Source organism: Nothobranchius furzeri, chromosome 3 (genome assembly GCF_043380555.1).
Source record: "Nothobranchius furzeri strain GRZ-AD chromosome 3, NfurGRZ-RIMD1, whole genome shotgun sequence".
Taxonomy (NCBI): Eukaryota; Metazoa; Chordata; class Actinopteri; order Cyprinodontiformes; family Nothobranchiidae; genus Nothobranchius; species Nothobranchius furzeri.
Window position 1 is genome coordinate 55,856,837 of NC_091743.1, and position 23,979 is coordinate 55,880,815.

The following is a 23,979-nucleotide window of genomic DNA, read 5'->3' on the forward strand; positions in this document are numbered from 1 at the left end:
TTCATCCCAGTTGATAGCGAGCGCGGCTACTGGCTGACAGCTACAGCGTGTGATCTGAGACCATATATGGGCAAAGCCAGGCAGAGCTCGAGCTGCGGCCGCTTCCGTGTTTGTGTGATTGGGGAGGGTAGCGCACACAGCCTTAGAAGCGGCTCTGTCTCCACTGTTTCATTCATTAGGAAGCGTATTGATAAGCAAAAGGCCTGCAGGAAAAATGCCGTATGAACTGAGTAAGTCTGGGTGTTATTGTGTTGATAACTAAGTTTACAAAAAGCAAATAAAAATAAACGTTTGAACAGAAATAGGCACCAAATGCGGGTGTTCAGGTATTCTGGAGCTAGCTAGCCTCGCCCTTTTCTACAGGATTTTTTGATTGTTAAGCACCAAAATCGCTGCTCTGGTTTTTATTTTCTCGGTTAATATGTAGAGTTGTCTGAACAGCGTTCGTACTTTAGAAACATTTTCTATGCGCTGAATTCATGGGTTACATTGGCTGTTTTTTGTTAGCATTAGCCTGGTGAGGTAACAGGAAATAGTTGTGCTCACGTCGCATTGTTGTGACTTGTCCAGACAGAAGCTGTCAGACGAGATGTGGCCGGTTAAATGTATGCGGTTTTAGTCTGAAAAGGTCACATAAAGTGGGTGCACTTAAAGAAAAATGTTTTAAATTTTAACAAAACTAGATTTTCTTTTGTTTATCTGATGATTGCACAATCTCGATAAGAAAAATAGCCTGTCTAGTTGGTAAAAGGTGAATTACCACAGATCATGAACAGCTTAAATGAAATGGTCCAAGTATAGAACTTAATCTTGATTGTAGCATTTAATTGTACTTGATTTTATACGACTGACATGAGTTTATTTGAAGCTTACTGTAAACACACTGAGTCACACTTTGGTTTAAAAAATACTTGACTTCATCCGAATTTGGTCTTGGCTGGGTTTGGTCATTAAAGAGGTAAAATTTGAACTTGAGATGTCACTTTAAAAGCAGAAACTTGACTATTTCCTAAATATGTATAAGATCTAAAAAAAAGGTCAAGTTGTTTTCTCCATTTAGAACAACTGAACTTGTGTATTTCTCTCTTTGTAGAACATGTTTTTGCCAGTCTCCCACAGATGGAGAGGGGGGTGGCAAAGGTGATTGGAGGAGATCCGAAAGGAAACAACTTTCTGTACACCAATGGGAAGTGTGTCATCATAAGGAACATTGATGTAATTGCTTTTATTTTTTTAATAATGATAATATTGTATATTTGTGTAGTGCTCTTGTAAGTTAGGGACATCAAGGAACTTTACACACTGAAAAAAAAAATCTGTGCTCTTGACATAAAAAAATTATAGACAGTGGTTCCACAAAACAAAGTTAAGTCCCATTAACATGGCACTTTAATGTTTGTTGAAATACTTTTATTCAAGTGTAATTAGTATGACTTTTTAACATCCATAAAATAAAGTATTTTTAGGTTTATTTAGCATGAAATATTCATGTTTCGAAGCATATTTTTTATATGGGAGGAACCTGATTTTTTTAAGTTTATAAAATGAATCATTTTTAGGTTTGATCAACATGAGATTTTTCATGTTTGATAGATATTTTTAAGTGTGAGAAATATGATTTTTTCAACTTCATAATACAAAGATTTTTTATGTTAAAAAACACAATTTTCAGCTATCTTACACAAACCACATTTTGTATTGATAGGATAATCAATAACAAAGTACATGATTAATCATCTGCACAATTGTTTTATTTGAATTTACAAATACGATTCCATACTTGTGGTACAATTAAAGAAACATAACTCCACTGCATTCAACAGTATTGTGAGTTTAAAAATTTGCTTTACAATCACAAACTGAGTTTACAGAATGATGTAAAAAAACAACCAAATTTAAACATTTGTCTCTGTAGACAAAAGCAGAGTACTCCCACAACCTGGTAGTTATTGATATTAAAAGTGGATACTGGAAACTTTACTCCGGAACTCGAATAAACATACCCACTCATGAACAGTTTAAATTACACACAGCAAACTGAAATCTTAATCTATTACTTCTGATTATCAAGAACACTTTATATTCAAGAATACCTTAGGAAAAAAAAATCTCATTTTTTTAATTAACGCTATCCAAACAAAATTGGCCTTTATTTGGCTAAATTGGACAACTATCCAAATCACAGAGGACTATTTGGTCTTACCCTTTGTGCAAATACTTCCTTCATAAAAAACATGAACTAACTGATTAGTCACAAAAGGGGCTCATTTTCACAAGTCACACCAAAGTTTCATTACTGGCAAACCTTCTGAATTGAGAAATTACTTCCAAAAATAAACCTGTCAACAGGAAGCAAGTTAAAAGATCACAAAAGGTAACATCATCTCACAAGCTAAATTTTTTTTCCAGGAAACCCAAGAAATTTACAAAAAACTACTGTGTTACTAATGTATTAATATATTTGTAATGTATTACTGTGGAAAGAGTTGCCTGCATTAACAAACAAAAAACTTACATGTTAGCCTAGCCTTCTTTGTGTCTGGCATTTCCACGCTGCAGCTTTATCTCTGTGTCGAAGGAAAACCGTGTAATGTTAAACACAGAGGGCCAGAATGTCCTGGAAACTGATGAACTGGATGCATCCAATTCATTTGAGGCAAGAATACCCATGTCAACACAACCACTTAAAAGAAGGGATGTTTCAGCAACACAAGTATTTAAGTCATTTGCTGAAGTGCCGGGGAATTCACCCTGTAAAGGAATTCCCTGTCGTGGATATAATTCGAATTGTCCCTCTGTCCTGACTTCATCCATGGAAGTAATGTTCATAAACTCATTGCTGAATAATGGATCCATAAATTAAAGTCTGATCGCATGGTTTAGGCCACGTTGTTTCTGAATCTCATTGACTCCGACTAAATTGTAGAAGAAAAATTATTGTGAATGAGAGAATATGTCTGTAGAAAACAGAGCAGGAAATTGACCCCTAAAGGCTGGAAAATTCTTTAGGTTACATCAGTAAAAACATCTCACTCGCAGAGTCTATTTTTGAGAAGTTGGACTTTCTTTGAAAGAGTGTTTCCTTTGAGCTCCATCACTAGTTTCTGCAGTACTTCAAATGTGTACTTCAAACTGGGAGGGTAGTTCAGGTTCAGCGCATAGATGAGTCCAAATAGCACAGCTGTAGCTAATGCTATGTTATCCAGGTCTTGGAATACTATTTGGCCTTCAAGCACAATCCCAATGTCTTCCGCTGTATTGGTCAGTACACTTCTCACCACATAGATTCCCAGGGTAGTCTCCTCAATGGACGTCTGGAGGTAGTCCTCATCTGCGGCCTGAGGAATGCAAATAAGTATTCAATGAAGGCCTTAAAAAATTTGACAAATAATTATTTTATGAACTAACAAAGCATGGAGAACAGTTTCATTAAAGACTCACTCCAATGAAAATCTTTTTTTGCCTTTTCTTAGCTTGTTCTTGTAGCATTTTTTTTATGCCAGAGGAATTAAATTAAGCTGAAAATAAATAAATAAATAAATGCTTAGTATGAGGATTGCTGTAAAGCCAGTGACTTTATACAGTTTGCTGGGTTCCTTATACAGGAAACATTTTTTCTGATTGGCTTAATGAACTGACCTGTACTGAAATATTTACTGTGTGAAGTGCCTTGAGATGACTCTTGTCATGATTTGGCGCTTTTTAAATAAAATTGAATTGAATTGAATAAATAAATAAACAAAAAACAATTAAAAAAATCATAAAATAGCATTTTTTGGTATTTATGCATCTGAATTGCTGTGCATCTGTAGCAGATCACAAAAGGCAGACTAAAACTGCTGGTGTTTGTGAAGTCACATTCACCCTGGGCGGAGCCTAAACCATTCCTGCCCACTCAGGCTCTGAGGAAAGGTTATCAAAGTTCCAAAGGCTTCGCCCACAACCCTGAAGCAATTGAAGGTCAAGATCAAATAGCCAACGAGGCATACATCAATGACAAAAAAATCTCCAAATTGGTATAATATATAAAAAAGAAACTTACCACTGCTACAGAGCCTTCACGTGGTGTGGTTCAAAGTTCTATACACAAGACTCTGCAGATCAAGAAATCCTTTTTTCTGTTTCTGGAAGGGAAACAAAATAATAGTCAGATTAAGTAAACAAAGTAGGCAAATCAATCCTACCAGCAGAGGACAAATTAACCCCAACAACTTTTAAAGGAAGGGGTGATTTTTATTGTTGATGTTCCAATATAATATGCAGGGTTTTTCCTGGCTCAAATAGAGACAGAGGTGGTACCATCCTGACCATGCGCCAGCACATGCATACTCTGTGCATTCAACTGCCTCACTTTTTTAAAGGCAAAATATTATAAAAGACTCAATAATATGCATTAGATTGGTGTTTAGTTCCCTTTTTCCCATCTGATATTTGTAGTTAAAATATTTTTAAATATTTGACCTACATTTCAGTAACAGTTTAGGTTTGTATTAATAACACTCATCTTAGCCAAAATAACACATACATTTATCCAGTAAAATATGCTTTTCATTAACATGCACTTGTATTAGAAATGGTAATAACATTTAATTTCTGCTGCTAATAATGTAATGGTGACATGTCTATTATGTACGGGTTAGTGTTAGGGGGGTGTTCTGTTTTGCCTTGGCCCCCAAAATTCCTTGAAACAGCCCGGGGTGTGTAACTGAGTTTTGAAGGTGATCTGAATTGTATCCGATGTATAAATATTACGTGTATAACTTATTGTTTTATACTGGTAAAAATGTGTAGTGGAGATAAATCTACCTACATTTTACTTTCAAGCTTTGTTTTTATTTAATTATTTTCACATCCCGTCTGTCTCTCATCTTCCTGCATCTCTTCTAAACTCTCTAGAAAAACTGCTGCCTGGATTCTTACTTTTTCACCTCTGTTACTTTTAAACTACGCAAATTGTTATGTAAATAAGAAAATTAGAAACAGACAATAAAAAAGCAGCTCCTTTAAATATTTTATTTTTTGCTATTTTTCTTTTTGGTTAGATTTTTCTGTTTATTTTTTATTTATTTTTGTTTATTAGTTAATTATTTCCGGTTCGGTTACTTTCTTTGTGAACCTTAATAGTTAAGTGTTACCCACTTTTCAAATACATTTTAGAGTATAATGTCTGATCTATTGGACCCTTTTTAAAGAGATTTGGCATACAAAATAATATATTTTTTAAAATTAGGGGCACACTTTGACTATGACCGCTTTTTTTTTTTGTACAGCCTATGCACAAAAAATGCAACCAGCATACTATTAAGAGCAGATAAGGTAGGACTACATCTACAAGTAAGATTGAATATTATATTCTGTTATTTAATCATTCATAAAAATTATGTAACTTTTTATTTACCTATCAAAACATTGATAACGCCATTAACTATTACTCTGTCACCAACTTATATTAATTTACTTACTTATAATTATCCCTAAAATGCTGAAAACTGTCACGTGAGCTGCCCTGTGACCAAGCTAGCACCTGCTTCAGAGCCTGACTCGTCAAAACACAACAGAACCACGTCTCGGTGTGTCCTTCCTCAGCCGCTTCATTCAAACTGAGAACGGTTCAGAAGATGTTTTACCAGAGAAAGAGACATTGCAGAAACGCAATTCGGGATTGTCAACCATATGCTCGTCATTTGTTGAAAGGAAGTAAAGCACAACACCAACGACCCTTAAGTTACAAAGCGCAAGCAAAACAAATTCTTTATTAGTGGACACTAAAGGTGTATAAAACAGGATGGTAAAATCAACCGTTTTACCTTTAATCAAGAATTACTCCACTTGTGCCTGCACCGCACGGACTTAACTCGTCAAGCTAGTCTGCATACTGTAGTTACATCGCGCTCGCGCCGTCCCTCCCACGAGGGGGGGGGGGGGGGGAGGGAGAGGGAGAGGGAGAGAGAGATAAAGAAGTTAAAAAATGGCGGGCTTGGCCTCCTTCTTCCCCTAAAGGGGGACTTAAACGAAGCCTTTTAATCCTCCACACTTTAAAATTGTAATGGCACCAGGTATTAAATTGGCTAAAATTACTCAGGAGTCGAACACAAAGGCACACACACACACACACACACACACATACACACAAAATCGGCATAATGAGTAAAATCATGACAGAGCAGGACAGTTTCATATTTAGCTAGCTTAAAAAGTTATCTTTAAACAAACTTGAAAATGCTTGTTTTACTATTATATTCTACTAGGTTATAAAAAAATTATATAAAACATTTATTGGTTAACATCCGAGAACAACAATATACTTAATTTGAATACATTTAACAATAGACTTACCATGTTCAGCAAAGAGCCCTTTTCCCAACGACACAGAAAATGGCGGATGAAATGAGTGAGCAGCAAGTGTTTTAAACGTCACTCCTCGAAGGGGGCGGAGTGTACTCCTAAACATGATCCGAACATGTTGTTTCAACATGAAAATTACATTTACATCTAACAACATCAAGGAATATGTTATGTGTTTAAGACTTTGTTATGTTAAAGCAAGAAACAAAAAATAATCATGTTAGCTTTGTAAAATATATACATGTCAAGATCACAATCCCATTTCCCCCTTTTTATCAGTGCAGTGGGGCCCGACCGATCTGCTTTTTTTGGGTCCGATACCGATACAAAACTTTTAACAAAGGCCGATAGCCGATAAATCTCCCTCACAAAAAAAAAGAAATACAAATTTTCTTAAGCTTAAACCCTGCATTCTCTGCCTTTTTGATGCAAACTTATTTCTCTATTACACACCAAAGAACTGTCTCAATAACTCACTTGGGTTTCCAAGTAATATAAATAAGATTTATTTAGCAGATCTAAAAAGCAACAGAACACACAAACTCAGTCACAGCATAAATCTAACATTCAAGTTTTTTCTTGTAAACTGGTTTCCACAAATACATTTTAACTTAAAGGAATATTCCACCACTCAGTAAAATTGTGTCTTGTTAAGATTCCCCAGAGTTAGACAAGTCAGCAAAAGCATTTTATAACCAGCCCAATATGATCTGGCAGCAGTTGGTTTTCTTAGTTTAGCATAAAACAGTGTCAGTGAATTCACATACATTGTAGTGTTTTTTATGTAGGTGAATGCAATCCTTCCCTTCCATTGCTTTATGCTAAAACAACTGGTTACAAAATGTTGTTCTGACTTGGCTAACTCTGGGGAATTTAACAACACACACAAGTTTAGGAACAGAAGATCCCTATAAGAATATTAAAATAATAAAAATGCAGCAATAAATAAAACATAATACTTGTGCTTTGTAACAAAGTAACACTCTGTGGAAGTTAACTTGGTGAACTTATTCACCTTGGACAGGAAATAATTGCACATAAGAAACATAAATAAGAATAAATAAAAAAAAAGCTCAATCATTTGTGTTCGAAGGAGTGGAGCCACACAACATGAGTTCATGAAGCTGGCGCCATCTGCTGGATAGGTAGCGCAATATCGGCCGTCTTTTAGGCCGATATGGCCGATGCTGTTAATGACCCCAATATCGGCCGATAATATCTGCCGGCCGATATATCGGTCAGGCCCTACTTTACAGTACAGTTATTCACTTGTGGATGGTGATGAGCTACTTTGTAGCCACAGCTGCCCTGGGGAACACTGACAGAAGAGTAGCTGCCACACAATCCCTCCATCCACCACTAGCAGGTGAGGAGAGTGAAAAGTCTTGCCCAAGGCACGACTGACATGAGCAGTTTTTGAGTTTAAACCAGCAACACTCTAATTACAGGGCTCACTCTACCAGAGCCTTACTTTTACAGCTCTTGTTTTTTAAGGAAACCAAATAATACTTTTTGATGTATGATCGGTCACATATGCATGCTAAACGTGAAACATTTCTTCAGCCCCATCACCTGCATTAGCCGCACAAAGGAAATGGATGGGAAAACAAATGCGTCCCAAAATCCAATCTCTTATATATCACAGAAAGTTGGCGTTCATGACTGGGCCCACCTTGGCTCGCGACAGGGTGTATTGACTTTTGTAGCCAGGAGAGAGCTGATCATGTCTTGGCTAGTAAAAGTTAACTGTCAGCAATAGCAGCTCCATAACATGGCCGAACATCCATCCACTCTTCCATCTTCTTCCACTTATCCGGAGTCAAGTCGTGGGGACCAGACTTTCCTCTCCCCAGCCACTTGGGCCAGCTCTTCTGGGGGAATTCCAAGGCGTTCCTTGGCCAGCCGATTGACATATTCTCTCCAGTGTGTCCTGGGCCTCCCTTTAGGTCTCCTCCCAGTTGGACATGCCCGGATAACCTCAGCAGGAAGGCGTCCAAGAAGCATTCTAATCAGATGTTCTCGGTGAGAGGGAGCAGCGGGTCTACTCTGAGTCCCTCCCAGATGACCGATTTTTCTCACCCTATCTCCAAGGGAGAGCCCAGCCACCCTGTGGAGAAAACTCATTTCGGCCGCTTGTATCTGCAATCTCATTCTTTCGGTCACTACCCAAAGCTCATGGCCATAGGTGAGGGTAGAACGTAGATCGACCGATAAATCTAGACCTTTGCGGCTCAGCTCTCTTTTCACCACGACAGATCGGTACAACGCTTGCATCACTGCAGACACAGCACCAATCTGCTTGTTGATCTTGTGCTCCAGCTTTCCCTCACTCGTGAACAAGACCCCGAGTTACTTAAACTCCTCCACTTGAGGCAGGACCTGGTCCCTGACCCAGAGAAGGCATTCTACCCTTTTCCGATTCAAGACCATGGTCTCAGATTTAGAGGAGCTGATTCTCATTCTCATCCCAGCTGCTTCACACTCTGTTGCGAACATGGCAGAATATGTTCAGGCTAATTTGTGGAGATAAAACATCAACCTTGTGTTTTTTTTTTTTTTTTTTTACCTGAAAAAGAAAAGTGAGTAAAGGCAGTGGAAGAGTAGTGTTGCTGTCAGCCAATAAGAGCAGATTTTTGCATATCATGAATATTAATGAGTAAGACTCGTGATCCTGCCCCCAGCTGTCTGACAAACTTCTACATCTGAAACAGGAGCACCAGGGCAGTTTTTCCTATAGAAAATGACTCTCAAGGCATTCATTCATTCATTCTAGAGACCAGCACATTTATTTAAGAGTCAATGAACCTTTAAGCTGTGTCAGCTTTTGTTTTCATTTAATCCTATTCTGAAACGTATTCTAACATTTTACTATTCACACTAGTTTTATGAATAATATAAGCTACCAGCAAAGGTAAACTTCCTCTGCTCATTCTGAAACTTTACATTTTTCCTTCAAAGATCCTGAAATTTCACTGAGCTATGTGTGTTTTTAGAAGAATTCCTTTTCATTAACTTCCTAATATTTCATGTATTTTAAATTTTTGTGTGTCTCTGAAGAACCCAGCTATTGCAGACATTTACACCGAGCATGCTCATCAAGTTACTGTGGCCAAGTACGCCCCCAGTGGTTTCTACATTGCATCTGGAGGTAGAGGAGATGTCGGAACACACGTAAAATTCATGCTTGGCGCTGGAGTGGCAGCATTTCGTTAAAACCTTTTATCATTAAACTCTGCAGATGCATCAGGAAAGTTGCGTATCTGGGACACCACCCAGAAGGAGCACCTACTCAAGTACGAGTACACCCCTCTTTCAGGGAAGATCAAGGACATCGCATGGACAGAGGACAGCAAGAGGATTGCTGTAGTTGGTGACGGGCGAGAGAAGTAAGCATTAATAATCTTAATTTATGTGGTGGGCAATAGGTGAATTCCCGCAGATATTTTTCTTTTTAATCCAGCCTCTTAAGTAAAACCTGTTACCTGAACTCATCAAATTGTACAAATTGAGATGCGTTGTCTTTGGTTACAGGTTTGGTGTTGTGTTCCTGTGGGACTCGGGCTCTTCGGTGGGAGACCTCTCTGGCCATTCAAAATTAATCAACAGCGTAGACATCAAACAGAAACGCCCTTACCGCCTCGCTCTCGCCAGTGATGACACCTGTGGATCCTTTTTTGAGGGACCTCCCTTCAAGTTCAAATTCACATTAAGGGTACGTTGGATCTGCAGTGCTTTAGTAAAGCGTATTGTGATTTTATGGATGCCACTTTTTTTCTGCACTGGTATAAATCCTCCATTTTTGTCTTAAATTCTTATTAGTAAGAAAATAAGCAGCAAACATGGGTATTTGTTTCTCTTTAAGGCTTTCAGTAACTCTGAGCTGGTGGCCTGACTAAGGCCTAGTCCACACGTAGCCGGGGTTTTATTAAAAACGAATATCCGCCCCTCCAAAAACTTGCATCCACACCACCTCGTTTTAAAAAAGAAACTCTGTCCACACGTACCCGGATAAATCCGTTGTTAAGGACATGCCAGACCTGTAGGCGGCAGTACTTCCCCCGTTCTTAACCTCGTCCTTCGTCTGTGGTCTTCCGCAAGGAGCAGTAATTCCGCTTGCAAAAACAAACAAGCAAAAAGCGCTTGGACAATTGATAAAGCGAGCGCAGCTCTGAGGGCATCCATGATGTCGGCTAGTGTAAACACAGGTTGCACACGTGATGTCAGCATTTTTTTGTCACGGAAAGTGACGTTGCGGACCTTAAAACTCCGGTTTTGTCCGTCCACACGCAGACACCCAAAACGGAGAAAACGCTGATCTTCACTTTGGCCGGAGTTTTTAAAAAGAGCCGTTTTCGTGTGAAAAAACTCAGTTTTCGTGTGGATGACAGGCCAAAACGTAGAAAAAATATCTACGTTTTGGCAGATCCCCGGCTTCGTGTGGACAGGGCCTGAGTCGGTTCTTGACAGTGTTGCTTTGTTTCCATATTATATAATCTACTTCCCCCATAAATCCTTGTGGAATTTGAGTTAAACTCTTCAAAGCGGACTTCTCCTGAAATGTCACATTTATCTTTTTGTAGACATTTTTAGTTTTATGTTTATTTATAAAAAAACTGAATGTTGTGGAGATAAAAAATAGGCTCTATATTAATTTTTGTCATATTTTGAACGAAGAACGGTCTGGAAGAATTAAAATTAACATGAGCCCAGAAAGTGCAGGTTATTAGGATTTCAGTGGTCTCTCAACACGATTGACAATTTTTTCAACAATGAGAATGGGAGAAGGGGCTCCCAGATGCCCCTCTGGGACAGAGCCAGCTGGGCATATCATGGACTCCTGGAAACAGTGGAACCTGATCTGCCTCTCTCAACTGTCTGTAGAGGATTCTGAAGACGTCTGGATATTCGTGGTGTTGGTGTCGGGATTCCTGCTTTTTGGCTTGAGCGGTTACCTGACTTACCGGAAAATTAATGAGCTTTCGAGGAATATTGGCTCAATCCCGGAGCTCAGGGATGGATTACACCGCGCTGTGAATGCACAAACTCATATAATTGTCGATGAGTCATAAGCTTGGAACTTTGGCTGAGATTCAGGCTCTGGCACAGAAGGTTGATTCGATCAAGGAGCGAATGGACGGGACAGCACGGTTGGGAATAGATTAATTTACTCCATTATTGGATCAAGAGGGGTTGGAGACCAACAGAATTTTAAGGCAGAGAGGAAATTATCTCTATCTGTCCCCAAAACAATTTCTTATCTGAATCTGGTGCTCGTGAGCCTGTGAGGCTGAAGTGATTACGCGCCCTCAGAAGAAATGTGGAATGCTGCCGTTGCCATGGCAACTCTGTCTCCCTATCCCAGCCTGGGCGGGACTGTGACCGGTGAAGGCTGTGGAACCATTTCCAGGAGTCACTGTGCTCTCTAACCCAACTACCTCCCTCCCCTGTCCAAACTGAGGTGACGAGCGCTGCTCATTGTGGCTGCATGCACTGATGTGAGGAGAGTCCCAACCCTACCTTCCCACCTAGTGGACACTTATGTTGTGTAATGTCTGAAGTCTGTTGCATTTCTGTCTGAGGTGTTTTTTGCATAGCAAAGCTGCTCTCCCTGTGGAGGGTAACTCTGAAGGGCCTTTTTCTCGTCCACCTGACTCAATCCTCATATAAACCCTCTGACTTCTATTAAGGTAGCGCAACTCGGTTTGCGAATGACCACAGTCACCAATTTTGTCATGTGTCTATGTCTATGTATGTATGTCTGATCTCAGAATTGTGTGTACTGAAACTCTAATTTCCCTCTGGGATTAATAAAGTACCTTTGAATTGAATTCAATTTCTTGATAAAGTCCGATCTTCAACATATTATCCAGAGTATTCAATTTTCAGTGCTCGTGTGTTGGAAAAACTGAAGTTCAATTATATTTCCTTCAAGTTTGACAATCATCTGTCCACATTTTAATATACAAATTTACTTAGTACAGCATAAATACAAAATATGATAATTGCAATATTTTAATTGATTTGTTCAATTCAGCTTATTCATATAGCGCCAAATCACAACAAGTCATCTAAAGGCAGTTCTCAAAGTAAAGTTCCAATTGAGTTTGGTTTATGCCAATTAAGCTTCCCATGAAAGGAATCCAGCAGATTTCATTGAGTCACTGACTTGTTGTGTCAGAATTTACAGCAATTTTATACTAAGCAAGCATGTAACGACAGTGGAGAGGAAAACTCCCCTTTAACAATAAACCTCCTGCAGAACCTGGCTTAGCATGATTAGCCATATGCCGTGACTAACTGGGGTTTAAGAAGACGGAGCGCACATCAAACCAAGTAGTGTTTCTATGGCAGCATAACTACAAAAATAACCCTGGATAACCTAGCCTTTTAGGCATGTGGGAGGCAAGGCAAGGGAGAACTCTTTACCAACCGTATTCTTCGCCGTACACTCCACCTCCCTCTACTCCCCCACTTATCCAAACATGGGCTAACATCACTCAGAATTGACCCATAAGCTCTATCAAAGTTTTAAAAGTAGACAAGGTGTCTGCCTCATGGACTAAAGCTGGGAGCAAGTTCCACTGGAGAGGAGCCTGATGAATAGAAGATCTGCCTCCCATCCTATTTTTAGATATTCTAGAAACCACCAGGAAACCTGCAGACTGATAGTGAAGTGCTCTGCTAGGAACATATGGAATAATGATGGAGCTTGATTATTAAGAGCTTTATATGTGAGGAGGATCTTAAAATCTATTCTGAATTTAATAGGCAGCCATTGTAGGGAAGCTAAGACAGGAGAGATATGATCTCTCATTAACTATCAGAACTCCAGCTGCATTATTTTGGACTAGCTGAAGACTTGCATCTACATTTTATGGACTTCCTGATGGTAATTTATTACAATAATCCAGTCTTGACATAACAAATGCATCAACTAGTGCACTTTTGTGCTCTATAATTAAAAGTATAATGTGCTTGGGGATAATTGCTCTGGTTTTTCTTGCCTACTGCAGGACCACAGCCAGTTTGTCAACTGCGTCCGTTTCTCTCCAGATGGAAGTCGATTCGTCACAGCTGGTGCTGACGGCCAGGTGAGTATCAATGATAAATGTGGGAATGTAATTGTTTCTAATAAAGGTCAGCTGTTACAGCTGTTTGGGTAATTTAAAAAGCACATGGCCCTTTAATGAGCTCATTTCACTGTCCTACAAGCACGTGTTTGGTGTTTTATTAAAAGCTTTAGACAGGCGGAGTGTCCATCTTTATTCTAATGAACAGGTGTCAAATTCAGGCCCTCAGGCCAAGTGTGGTCTGCGGTCTGTTTGTATTTGGCACGCAAGATCGTATAAAATATATATTAAAACTGGCCTGCTGGACCATTTTGCCGCAAAGACTACAAATCCCATATTGCTTTGTAGGGTTGAGCATCGATTGGAACCGGTTCCAACTGTTCATTTTTCCCGGAATCGCTGAACGTTTTTTATTTCGATTCCTAGTTTCGATTTCTAGAATATCGATGGAAGAGGAATCCGCGGCCGATCTCCGTGAAAAATAAACGGGATCCGCAAATTGTGATCAACGCTTTTCAGAGCTGATCACACCAGCTGTCTGTGTGCAGATCCCCCTCCCCCCACCCAGATATAAACAAACGCGTCTGCCGAACTTTTACTCCATAATGTAAACTTTAATTCCTGCAGCGTAGAGGAAACTTGTTAAAAACAAACTCTGGACGGTGTGAGGTGAGTTTGTTTCGCTGCAGAAAAAATAAACACACACACGGAGCGTCAGCAGTCAGACGCGTGAGAATAATTACACCTGTAGAATAATTAGTCATCATGCTAGAGAAGCTTTTCTGTTGTGGACCACACCAGCTTCTGCCACAATAAATAATAATAATAATAAATCACACACAAAGTAGTGAACATTTTAATTTCCTTTCTGGACTATTTCTGTTGAGTTTTAATGTTTAAAATCTGTCAGATTGTTACTGACAGCAGCTACATTTAAGTTTCACTTTCTGTTCTGACTGAATGCTGCTGCAGCATGGAGGTGTAGTTCTCAGTCATCCTGGACATGATCATCCTGAGAGTTTTAGCTGAAAACAGCTGGACGTTTCTGGATATGTTGGAGACATTTAGCCTCTCATCCCAGAGGCTGCTTCCAGACTTTGGTTGTGGTCAGAAACAAACACAGTGGTTGTGCTGCAAGTCTTTTTCTTTTTTTCTCCAAAACATGTTACTGTCTAAATGAAGGTGATGCTGTTGTTCATAGAATTAGAATTCATGTTGAAGTTACGATTATTTCATCAAGTAGGACCTGTGGTTAGCTGGCTCGTGTCATGTCTTCAAAGAATCTGAATCGGGAGTCGATAGGAACCGGAACCGAAACGAGGAATTGGAATCTCAATCGCTCGTCGGCAGTGTTGGGAACGTTACTTTTAAAAAGTAATTAGTTATAGTTACTGATTGCTTTGTCAGAAAAGTAATTCGGTTACTTACAGAGTTACGAGATTATAAAAGTAACTACCAAGAAAAATAAGTTACTTTTTTCATTAAAGAACGCAAGAAAAATGCGTTCCCCTCTTAATTAAACTTAATTTACTTTAAATTACTACAATAGTGAAGTATAAATGACTAATGACTGGAACATAATAAAATGTATGTCCAAATGTTTTTATAAACCTGAATAATTTAAATAAATAAGCACTTAACAGGAGGAACTACTAACAGGAACGTTACACTAATCTAGACTATTAAAATATCACTGTGTGATATTTAACAAGACTCCAATCAGCTAAATTTTAAATTTGCAAATAGAAACACCTGTAAAGGTTCCCGAGCCTTTACATGGTCTCTCAGTCTATTTAAATTACAGAAATAAATGTAATTTTGCACAGCATTTTAATTTTTCCAGCTTCGCATAATTGTGTGTTTTTTAGCAGCATTTCTGTTGCTGATAATCTAGTAAAGGTTAAATAAAATGACACTAGAAGAGGCACAAGCCTGATGGAGGACTTACATTTACTAACTTGGGTCAGACCCAACCACAGAAGAGCTGAAGCTGGGTGGTAAACACACACACCGTTAGTTCTGATGACACCTGAGCTCCATGACGTTTGAGGCTGATGCATCAGTGTTACAGCGGGACTAAAGACATGATCAGAAACAGGTTACAGCTGGATGATCTCGGAAGGTAGAAGATCAGGATGTCTGGGTGGTGAACAGGTGAGCGGACCTTCAGGACGTCCCGCTGTCACGCTAAGAAGGGCACGGCTGCAGATCCACACCTGCAGGCGTAGACTATTCATCACGTCTTCCTCGTTCTTCACGGCCGTGATGCGCTTGGATGAAAACATCTGCCTCTTTAGCTCCTGATCAGCTGATGGCAGCTTCAACACACTGCGCTGCTTAACGCATGCATTTTCTTATCAGTAAAAGAAACGACGTTTTGATAAAAGAAGACGGTAATTAATTAGATTGCTCGTTTCTGAAATGTTATTTTTTACCTTTTTAGTAAAGCGGTTATTTTAATAGGTGTTATTCCCATCACTGCTCTGTTGTGTCTATAGCATGCGGTGACAGTGAGAACACTGAGGGTCTCCGCCCACCCGGCCAATCATCGTGTTTGTAAGTGTGTTACCGACACCTCTCTCTCCCTGGCTGCAGCTGAAGTGTGGCGGTCAGAAAGCCTCTCACTGTTGCTCAACGTTCGACAAGCACATAGTAACGCACAACCTTCCGTCCCCAGTAACGGTAACGGTGTTGCAACAGTGGGAAAAGTAATTGGATTATTCAGTTACCTAAAAAAAGAACGCCGTTATACTTAAATGCCGTTACTCCCAACACTGCTCGTCCGTGGGATGTCTGTTTAGTCATTAGCGTCCGTGTTACCAGTGTTTCTGTCTTAAGCCTTTCTCTCCTCAGTCTCTAACAAACTGTAAATATTTTTATTCAATCTATTTGCCGACTTTGAAACTCCGAAATCGAGATTTCAGTTGCTCAGTCTGTTCGCCATTGAAGGATACAGATAGAAAATAGAATAGAAATGGAATAGAAAATCTATTCACCTTCAGTGGGGATATTATGGTCTCCGCAGCAGTGACTTTCATTCCGGGAGTAAAAATTAGAATAAAAAGATAAAACATAAATACTTAGATTCAAAATTCTCATTTAAAAATTTCAACCTGGGTCTGAGCACGAAGAAAATGGGAACGTATTTGGCAAAAGAACCAAGCATTTAGCAAAAGGAGAAGAAAACCAGAACTTGTGTTTAAATGTAGCTGGGGAAGGAAGTAAAGACTGCACATGTGCAGCTTTACAGAAGTAGCGAGTCTAGCAAATGGTCCGACGCTAAACAGAAGTTAAAGTAGGCTGCAGGGGTTCAGAGTGAGGAGTATGTTACCACCATGACATAGGAAGGGGTAGACTTCAGTTTTACTTTTATTTTATTTTTTAAATCTTGCCAAGCAAAGTTTACATGGATATCCAAGTAAATTTACATTTACTTGGATATCCATGTGAAGGCTCTTGTGCATGGACAGTTTTTCATATAAAAGGGGGGTGGGAGTGTTTCATTACATTTATATCAGGTAAATCTACACATTTTAAGTGTCAGCATTAATGTTTCTGTTCTGGTGTAAATGTTGATTGGAACAGATTTACTCTGACAGCGGTGCCATTTTTTCTTGATCAAACATGGGTTTGGAAAGCTGTTGTATTTTTTTCCTGCGATTGCCTGAAACTAAACACTAATTCCTGATTTCTGATTTTGTATTCTGATCTCCAGATATTTGTCTATGATGGATCAAAGGGTGAACTCATTGGATCTCTGGGAGGAGAGAAGGCCCACAAAGGAGGAATCTACGCGGTGAGTATCAGCGACATCAGACTGTGGACAAATGATCCCTCAACCAAAACCTCCCGGTCACCTGACCGACCTGATTTGGTTTGGTGTCTGGGTTGTTTTGTGAGAAGTCCGCCTGGTTTGTGAAAACAGGAAAGAAGGCTTATTTCCCTAATGAAACCAGAGATTTGTTTCCTGAAACTACATATGGTTCTGTCAGAGTTTGCTTAAAACATTTACATACTATTCAAATGTCATTTTTTTTAAAAGAAGCCAAACTTATTTTTGAAATGAAGTGTAACATTTCTGCTCGTTGTCCTTCAGGTCAGCTGGAGCCCTGACAGCTCCCAGCTGATCTCTGCCTCCGGGGATAAGACGGTGAAGCTGTGGGATGTGGGTGCAGCTACGGCTGTCACCACCTTCAACCTGGGCTCTGAGGTGACCGACCAGCAGCTGGGCTGTCTGTGGCAGAAAGACCACCTCATCAGCATCTCTTTGTCTGGTTACATCAATTACCTGGACAAGAACAACCCTGATCGACCCCTACGCACAGTCAAGGTCTGACTGAAGCTTAAAAATCTGCTTTTTGGGAAGTTTTGGGGGAAACTATATCACCACCACATCACTAATGTTACCCAGAGAAGTTGTAACAAACTCTCCCTCTAAAGCTGCTCTACATTTATTTTAAATGGACCTTAAAATAACAGTGAATATAGATTTATTTAGGTTCCGATACTTATAAATGGAAACTGACTCAGTCTGTAGATTAGTTAAGCAAAATAGTTTTTTGCAGCAACAGTAGAACAAAGGTAAATATTGACTTTTTGCTTTTAGCAAAATTGATAGTTAATCTGGAATGTCCTTCCTTGGTGGTGGGTATTTTTTACACAAAGCCAGATTTGTTTCACATGAGTAGAAAAAAAATGCATTTTTTTTCTTTCAGGGTCACACAAAGTCCATCCAGTGTGTGACGGTTCACAAAAGTGAAGGCCGATCGTACATCTACTCAGGAAGTCACGATGGTCACATCAATATCCTTTTATAGGACGTGTTATGTAAAGGTCTCTGTGGAACGAAGGTGCTATCTAAATGTTCAGCATACACAAGCTGCAAAAATGTAATAAGGTAATCCTGAATAATCTCATATGAATTATGTGGAGTAAAGTCGTTTTATGGCTGTTAAAAAGGAATATATAAGAAAGTACCTATCACAGATTTGTACACATAGGAGTAAAAACCACAGAAACATTGATCTGTCCACTGAAACTCCTGTTCTCTGGATTAAAACTCATTTAGCCCACAGCTCACTTATCTCCCATGATGTAATTTTTCACACTACAAAATTCACGTTTCAGCAGCATCATTCCTCGTACGTTGGTCCTGGTCACCTCATTTCCATCTAAGCATGCACTGAAAGACTTCTGCAGTTAATTTTACACCCTGTCCTTATTCAGTTCCACCCTGATGCTGCGAGTTTTTGTCTTAGTGCTCAGATATGAGAGTCTTCAGGTGTGTTTAAAATAAATAAATAATAAATAAATAAATAATTCTGATCCTGATCATTTGCCCTTGATGGATCCTCTCAATCTCTAATTCACATGGAGGAAAATCAAATATTTACCAGCCATTAACTTCACCAACCACACTGACAGCAAGGAATGCTGCTCTGCTCTGTTTGGCATTTAGGAGTCTGACCGTGTCAGGTGAATGCAAATTAAGATTATTCTGGTGTTACTTTATGCTGCAGCATGGTTCTGAAGTCAGGTAGTTCTGCTGTTTCACTGAAGCCTGATGCTTCATGGGACAGGTGTGCGGATTAGAGACTGTATTGCTCAAACATCTGCTGTTAGGGTTCAGTGCTAAGAACTAGCACACTTGAGTTATTTTTCTTCCGTTTTTGCTGCAACATGCAGATTAATCCTTAGTTTCACTCTCCAGTCAGATAAATTGATCATATTCAAAGATGCCTGCTCATGTTGGGGGCATTTGCAAATCTCCTGTTTGGAGCGGGCTTTGTAATACGAATTTCAGATGAAACTATTTAGACTCATGCTTTTGACTGAGCCGTGTGGCTTTTCCCACCTGGATCAGTTTTCTACACATGTGCTTCGTAATTGGGTTTATCCCAACGTGTTTATAGCTTAACCAAATCTAAAATGTTCTTTCTTCAAATATTGTTTTCCTCAACATCTGCCTCACATTACTGGGATGCAGAAACCGGACAGAACGGCTGCTTCTCAGGGAAAGGTCACGGCAACCAGGTGAGCAAGATGGTGACCGACCAAGCCGGACATCTGGTGACGTGCAGCATGGATGATACGCTGCGTTTCACAGATCTCACAAAGAAGGAGTACAGGTATGCATAATGACGAGGATTACCAAAAGAGGGATAAATCAGTTTTTCTGTTGGCACAGCTGCCAGAGGAATTGAAGTTCAATATTGGCTTTTAGAAAACCGTTTATCAAACCTTAGTTGCTGAGCTCCTTTTCTCCTCACTAACGATCCTTGCCTTGGTTTTCAGTGCCTCTGATGTGGTGAAGATGGATTTTCAGCCCAAGAGTGTGTCCACCTCAGTGGGAGGGCTCTCTCTGGCCGTGTGCATCGGCCAGGTAAGATCTTGCCTTGGTTGTTTTATCTGAAACCCTGAAAGTCTTGGTAAGATTGAATGTTTTACTACAAAATGACATATTTTTATTTTTCGCCTTAGGTGGTTTTGCTAAAGGACAAGAAGAAAGTCTTCACATTGGACAATCTTGGTTATGAACCCGAGGTTGGAGTCGTCCATCCTGGGGGCACCACTGCCGCTGTGGGGGGGGCTGTAAGTGGATTTCTGAAGGCAAACATTTTCCTGACAGGAATCTGACGGTGACATTCTTACTCTTTCCTCTTCATGGAAACATTTCAGAGGTGTGCTTTTTGTTGTTAGGACGGGAAGGTCCACCTGTACTCTGTTCAGGGCAACACTTTGAAGGATGAAGGAAAAACTCTCGAGGCCACAGGGCCCATCACCGACATGGCCTACTCGAACGATGGAGCCTATCTGGCTGTCCTTGATGAGAAGAAAGTTGCCAAAGTCTTCATTGTGGCAGATGGATATTCAGTAAATATCCTTTTTTTATATCCTTTGTGTGGATTGTTCCGACTCCAGTTTGTTATTCTAAATATTTTTCCTTCATTCAGGTGAAGAATGAGTTCTACGGACATCATGCCAAACCAGTTACTTTGGCGTGGTCGCCTGATAATGAGCACTTTGCAACTGGTGGGATGGACATGATGGTGTACATCTGGACAGTCAGTGATCCTGACCAGAGGATCAAGCTTCCTGGTTAGTGACACAAACATGCTAGGGTCTCTGACATCCAAGTGGAGATGGGTAAATAATCTGATACCTGCAACAGCTAGGGCTGGCTACCTACAGAATGAATGAAATCAGGTTTTCTGGTACCTATGTTAAAGTCAAATTTGTAAGAAGGGAGAAACAAAACCTCCTGGTTGGACATTAAACCCCCCACTAGGAAGGCATCAAGGAGGCATCCTAACCAGATACCTAATGGCGCTTACACATTAGTATCGACACGGCCCCAAAAGGTATCGATCTGCACCGAAATTTGGTTTCACTCACAGGTCAGGTTTGCGTTTTTGGTGCCGAGGCGACGGTTTCTCAGACCTTCTCCCCAGCGGTCAGACTGGGACCGAGGCGACACTACAGACTGATTGGCCTACTGCCTCTGATCTGCGGGAAGAATGAGCCAGCGGTGTGGGGGGGGGGGGTTCTCGCATGTGTGATCAATTTGTGATGTGAAATCAATTTCCCTCTGGGATTAATAAAGTATTTTTGAATTGAATTGATGAATTTTCATGCTGGATGCTGTTGAGTAAACTTCTGTCTGTAGCACAGAGCTGCTGTTCCAGAGCTGCCAAACTGTGGGAATGGGAGAGGACAATAGGTGTGGGTGTGTGAAAAGATTATGAGGACACACACAGCAAATTCATAAAATAATGTGGTTCAGAGTCGCCAAAAGCAACACAGCTCATGTCTGCCTTTTGTTTACCTTATTGAGCGGACTTTCCCGCGCGTATTAAGCGCCGCTCAGGGATTTCCGCATTCCTGAGAAGTCCCCCTGATTTATATGTGAACACTACACCACCCGTTCGAGACCGAACTCACACCATCCAGCCTGACCAAACCTCGACCGTGCAGACACTAGTGTCCACGCGCCATTAGCCACCTCAACTGGCTCTTCTCGATGTGGAGGAGCAGCAGATCTACTCCTAAACCCTCCTGAATGACCGATCTTCTCACCCCATCTCTAAGGGAGAGCCATCAGCTTACTTTCACAAAAGTAGTCAACACTTTAGAATCTTTTTCTTAATTTTCTTACTCTGAAGTGCAGTCGTAAACATTAAAGTGGGACTGTGTGACTGAGACGTCGGTCGCAGGGAACGGGGCTGTGCTGCTCATTAAAGACTTTTGGTACCCAGCTCTAGCCGTAATGCAAGCAGATCTTGCTGAACTTTGTTAGATTGTTGAGCTAAAAAATAAAAAGGTGATCATCGCCAGACCTAGTTGGTCTTTGTAAATGCTTAGAAACCTACCTCAGAGCATTCATAGCAAATGTTATTTTGTATTGATCCCCATAGTAATGGAGGTTGTAACCTGGCTTTAGGTCCTTTAGTATAGAGAGCTTTTTCACGAATGTTGACTGTGTACCGTATTATATACTTGATGTACCTTTAATAATTTATTAACAAATAAACAAAAAAATTGTGACCTTTTCAACAAAGCCCTCCTTAGTTGGTTTTCTATTTGCAAACCTGTGGATTTGCTGTGAACTGGAACAGTTTTTCTATTCACCACTAAATGTCGTCTGCTTTAAACTAATAAACTGCTTTGTAGATTATTTATAAGCTGATTTGAAGAATTGTCTAAAAATCTGACAAAAAACCCCCCCACAAATGTGTAGATAGTGCATCAAGGCAGTTCAAAAATAAAATTAGACATTTATTAAATGTTTGTTGCACAAATTATACCATAAAATGTCAGAGTGTAATAATTGAACCACAGTTGGGTAAATGTTAAGGAAAATTAGTTCAATTCTTTAAAAACATTTTTTTTTTGTTTTTATTTGGTGAGGACAGACTTTTGTAACTAGATCCTTTCTTTCCTTTCCTCAGACGCCCATCGTTTGCACCACGTCAGCGGCCTGGCTTGGATCGATGAGCACACTCTGGTCACCACCTCCCACGATGCCAGTGTCAAGCAGTGGACGGTTAAATACTGAGCTGCTGGCAAACGTTCACTTCTCCAGGGACAAGGACTACTGTAGGATCTGAGCTTCGGTTTTGTACTGTTAAACATCCCGACGTTGTTCTCTGCTTTCTGTAAACATCTGAATTGTAAATGTTGTTATGGCTTCCAACAAACTGTTTGAATGTTCCTAACCTAACTAAAAAATAAAAATAAAGGCAGCAAGAAGCTGAAATGTGCAATGTAACCATGAGTTCTTTTACTGCTCTTCATGGACCCGCAAACAGATTTCTAGGCATCATGTAATCATTCCATAGTTCTCCTCGTCTGTGGTCGGGATCGATGCATCCTTTAATTGGGCAGAATATGTAAAAGTAATGAAACCTGTTGGTTACATTCCTCAGGAACGGTAACTCGTTTCAGCTGCACATCCCTTCCGTTTTCCCAAATGTCAGGGGTTGGGTTTATTTCTTCCTGTCCTAAGTTTCTACCTTTTTGATTCACTACTCTTCCTGTCTGGGAATAAGATCAGAACAGAAATTGCAATCAAAATGCTGTTTTTAATTTTCAGAGGTCTTGTAATGTTGTGTGTTTGCCTGTTTCACTTATGTTCTCTTTATGCTTCTGCTTCCAAGGTGGAAGTAGTTCATTAGTAATAAAATTAACTTTTTATGCACTTTCTCTAAGGTGTGAATTTTTCTTAAATCAGGTTTCCACAGAAGTATAAATACCTGAAACGGGGATTGTCAGGCATCACTGTAGGTTTTTAATGCTTTAAAACTGAAATTATTTCACTTGGTAAATGGCACAGACATTTACAATCCTGAAACATTTACTCTAATAAAAACATGAATGCTAGAGTTTGATTACTGATGGATAAAACATTTACTCTTACAATCTAAAGTCTCCATCATAAACCTCAGTTTTATTGTTAAGTAAGATAAGTGGAGTGATCTGATCCTCTTGAGCACTTTACATCCTGTCAGGTAAATTATAGAGGTTATTATAGAGATATGTTACGCTGGTCCAATTTGTGTCATCCTACCTGCTGTTATTCATCAAAGCTGTTTTTACCTGATCTGCTTTCCAGTCCAGCTCCACCACACATGGGTTCACCACCATCTCCCACTCAACATGACCGAATTAAGGAAAAGAGTTAGCTAATTAAAGCAGCATGTGTTGGGTTAGGATGTTAACAGTTTCAGAAAGAGGCATGGTTTAGGTCTCCCAAACAATGCACGTTTAGTTTAGTCGTTTTTACTGAATATTTCTGGGCTGTTAAGCTTGTAACTCAATAATTGTCTCATACTCACAGTGAAAAAATGTGGGGATCCACATGAAGAACTAATGCACAAACTTTATTTTACAAAAGAGCTTTGATAATCACTAATAATAATTGGTATAACGATTCCTCTCTAACCTCAATCATTTATCAAATATATAGCACTGAAATTTCATGATTTAGCTGATTGGAAAATATTACTAATACTATACAAAGCTCATAAAAACACTTTAACAACAAATATTCCGAGAATGTTTTAAA

General features: G+C 39.7%; 1 protein-coding gene and 1 long non-coding RNA gene across 3 annotated transcripts; one reads left to right on the plus strand and one right to left on the minus strand.

Annotated features, from left to right (window-relative positions):
- Positions 1-91: 91 nt before the first annotated feature.
- wdr1 (WD repeat domain 1) lies at positions 92-23,112 on the plus strand. Of its 2 annotated transcripts, none has more exons than XM_054751399.2 (15): positions 92-230; positions 1,094-1,215; positions 9,403-9,493; positions 9,584-9,731; positions 9,877-10,057; positions 13,359-13,436; positions 17,131-17,211; positions 17,512-17,745; positions 18,131-18,223; positions 19,392-19,543; positions 19,710-19,797; positions 19,896-20,006; positions 20,115-20,288; positions 20,369-20,513; positions 22,364-23,112. In XM_054751399.2, exons 1-15 carry the CDS (start codon positions 215-217, stop codon positions 22,468-22,470), a joined length of 1,821 nt encoding a protein of 606 aa, XP_054607374.1. In that variant the 5' UTR covers positions 92-214; the 3' UTR covers positions 22,471-23,112. The 2 variants fall into 2 exon arrangements, with proteins under 2 accessions (XP_054607374.1, XP_070405995.1); XM_070549894.1 differs by having other exon boundaries at positions 116-230; positions 18,131-18,218; positions 19,387-19,543.
- LOC139068986 (uncharacterized) lies at positions 3,242-6,392 on the minus strand. The gene is made up of 4 exons (XR_011520217.1): positions 6,337-6,392; positions 5,808-5,875; positions 4,043-4,124; positions 3,242-3,338 (listed from the first exon to the last, which is right to left on the minus strand). It is a non-coding gene; the product is annotated as an uncharacterized lncRNA (long non-coding RNA).
- Positions 23,113-23,979: the final 867 nt, after the last annotated feature.

Bases quoted from the DNA above. Each gene is read 5' to 3' on its own strand.
- wdr1 (XM_054751399.2), top strand. The intron at 17,212-17,511 runs GTGAGTATCAGC...GTTGTCCTTCAG, and splicing joins ACAAAGGAGGAATCTACGCG to GTCAGCTGGAGCCCTGACAG. The intron at 19,544-19,709 runs GTATGCATAATG...CTTGGTTTTCAG, and splicing joins CTCACAAAGAAGGAGTACAG to TGCCTCTGATGTGGTGAAGA.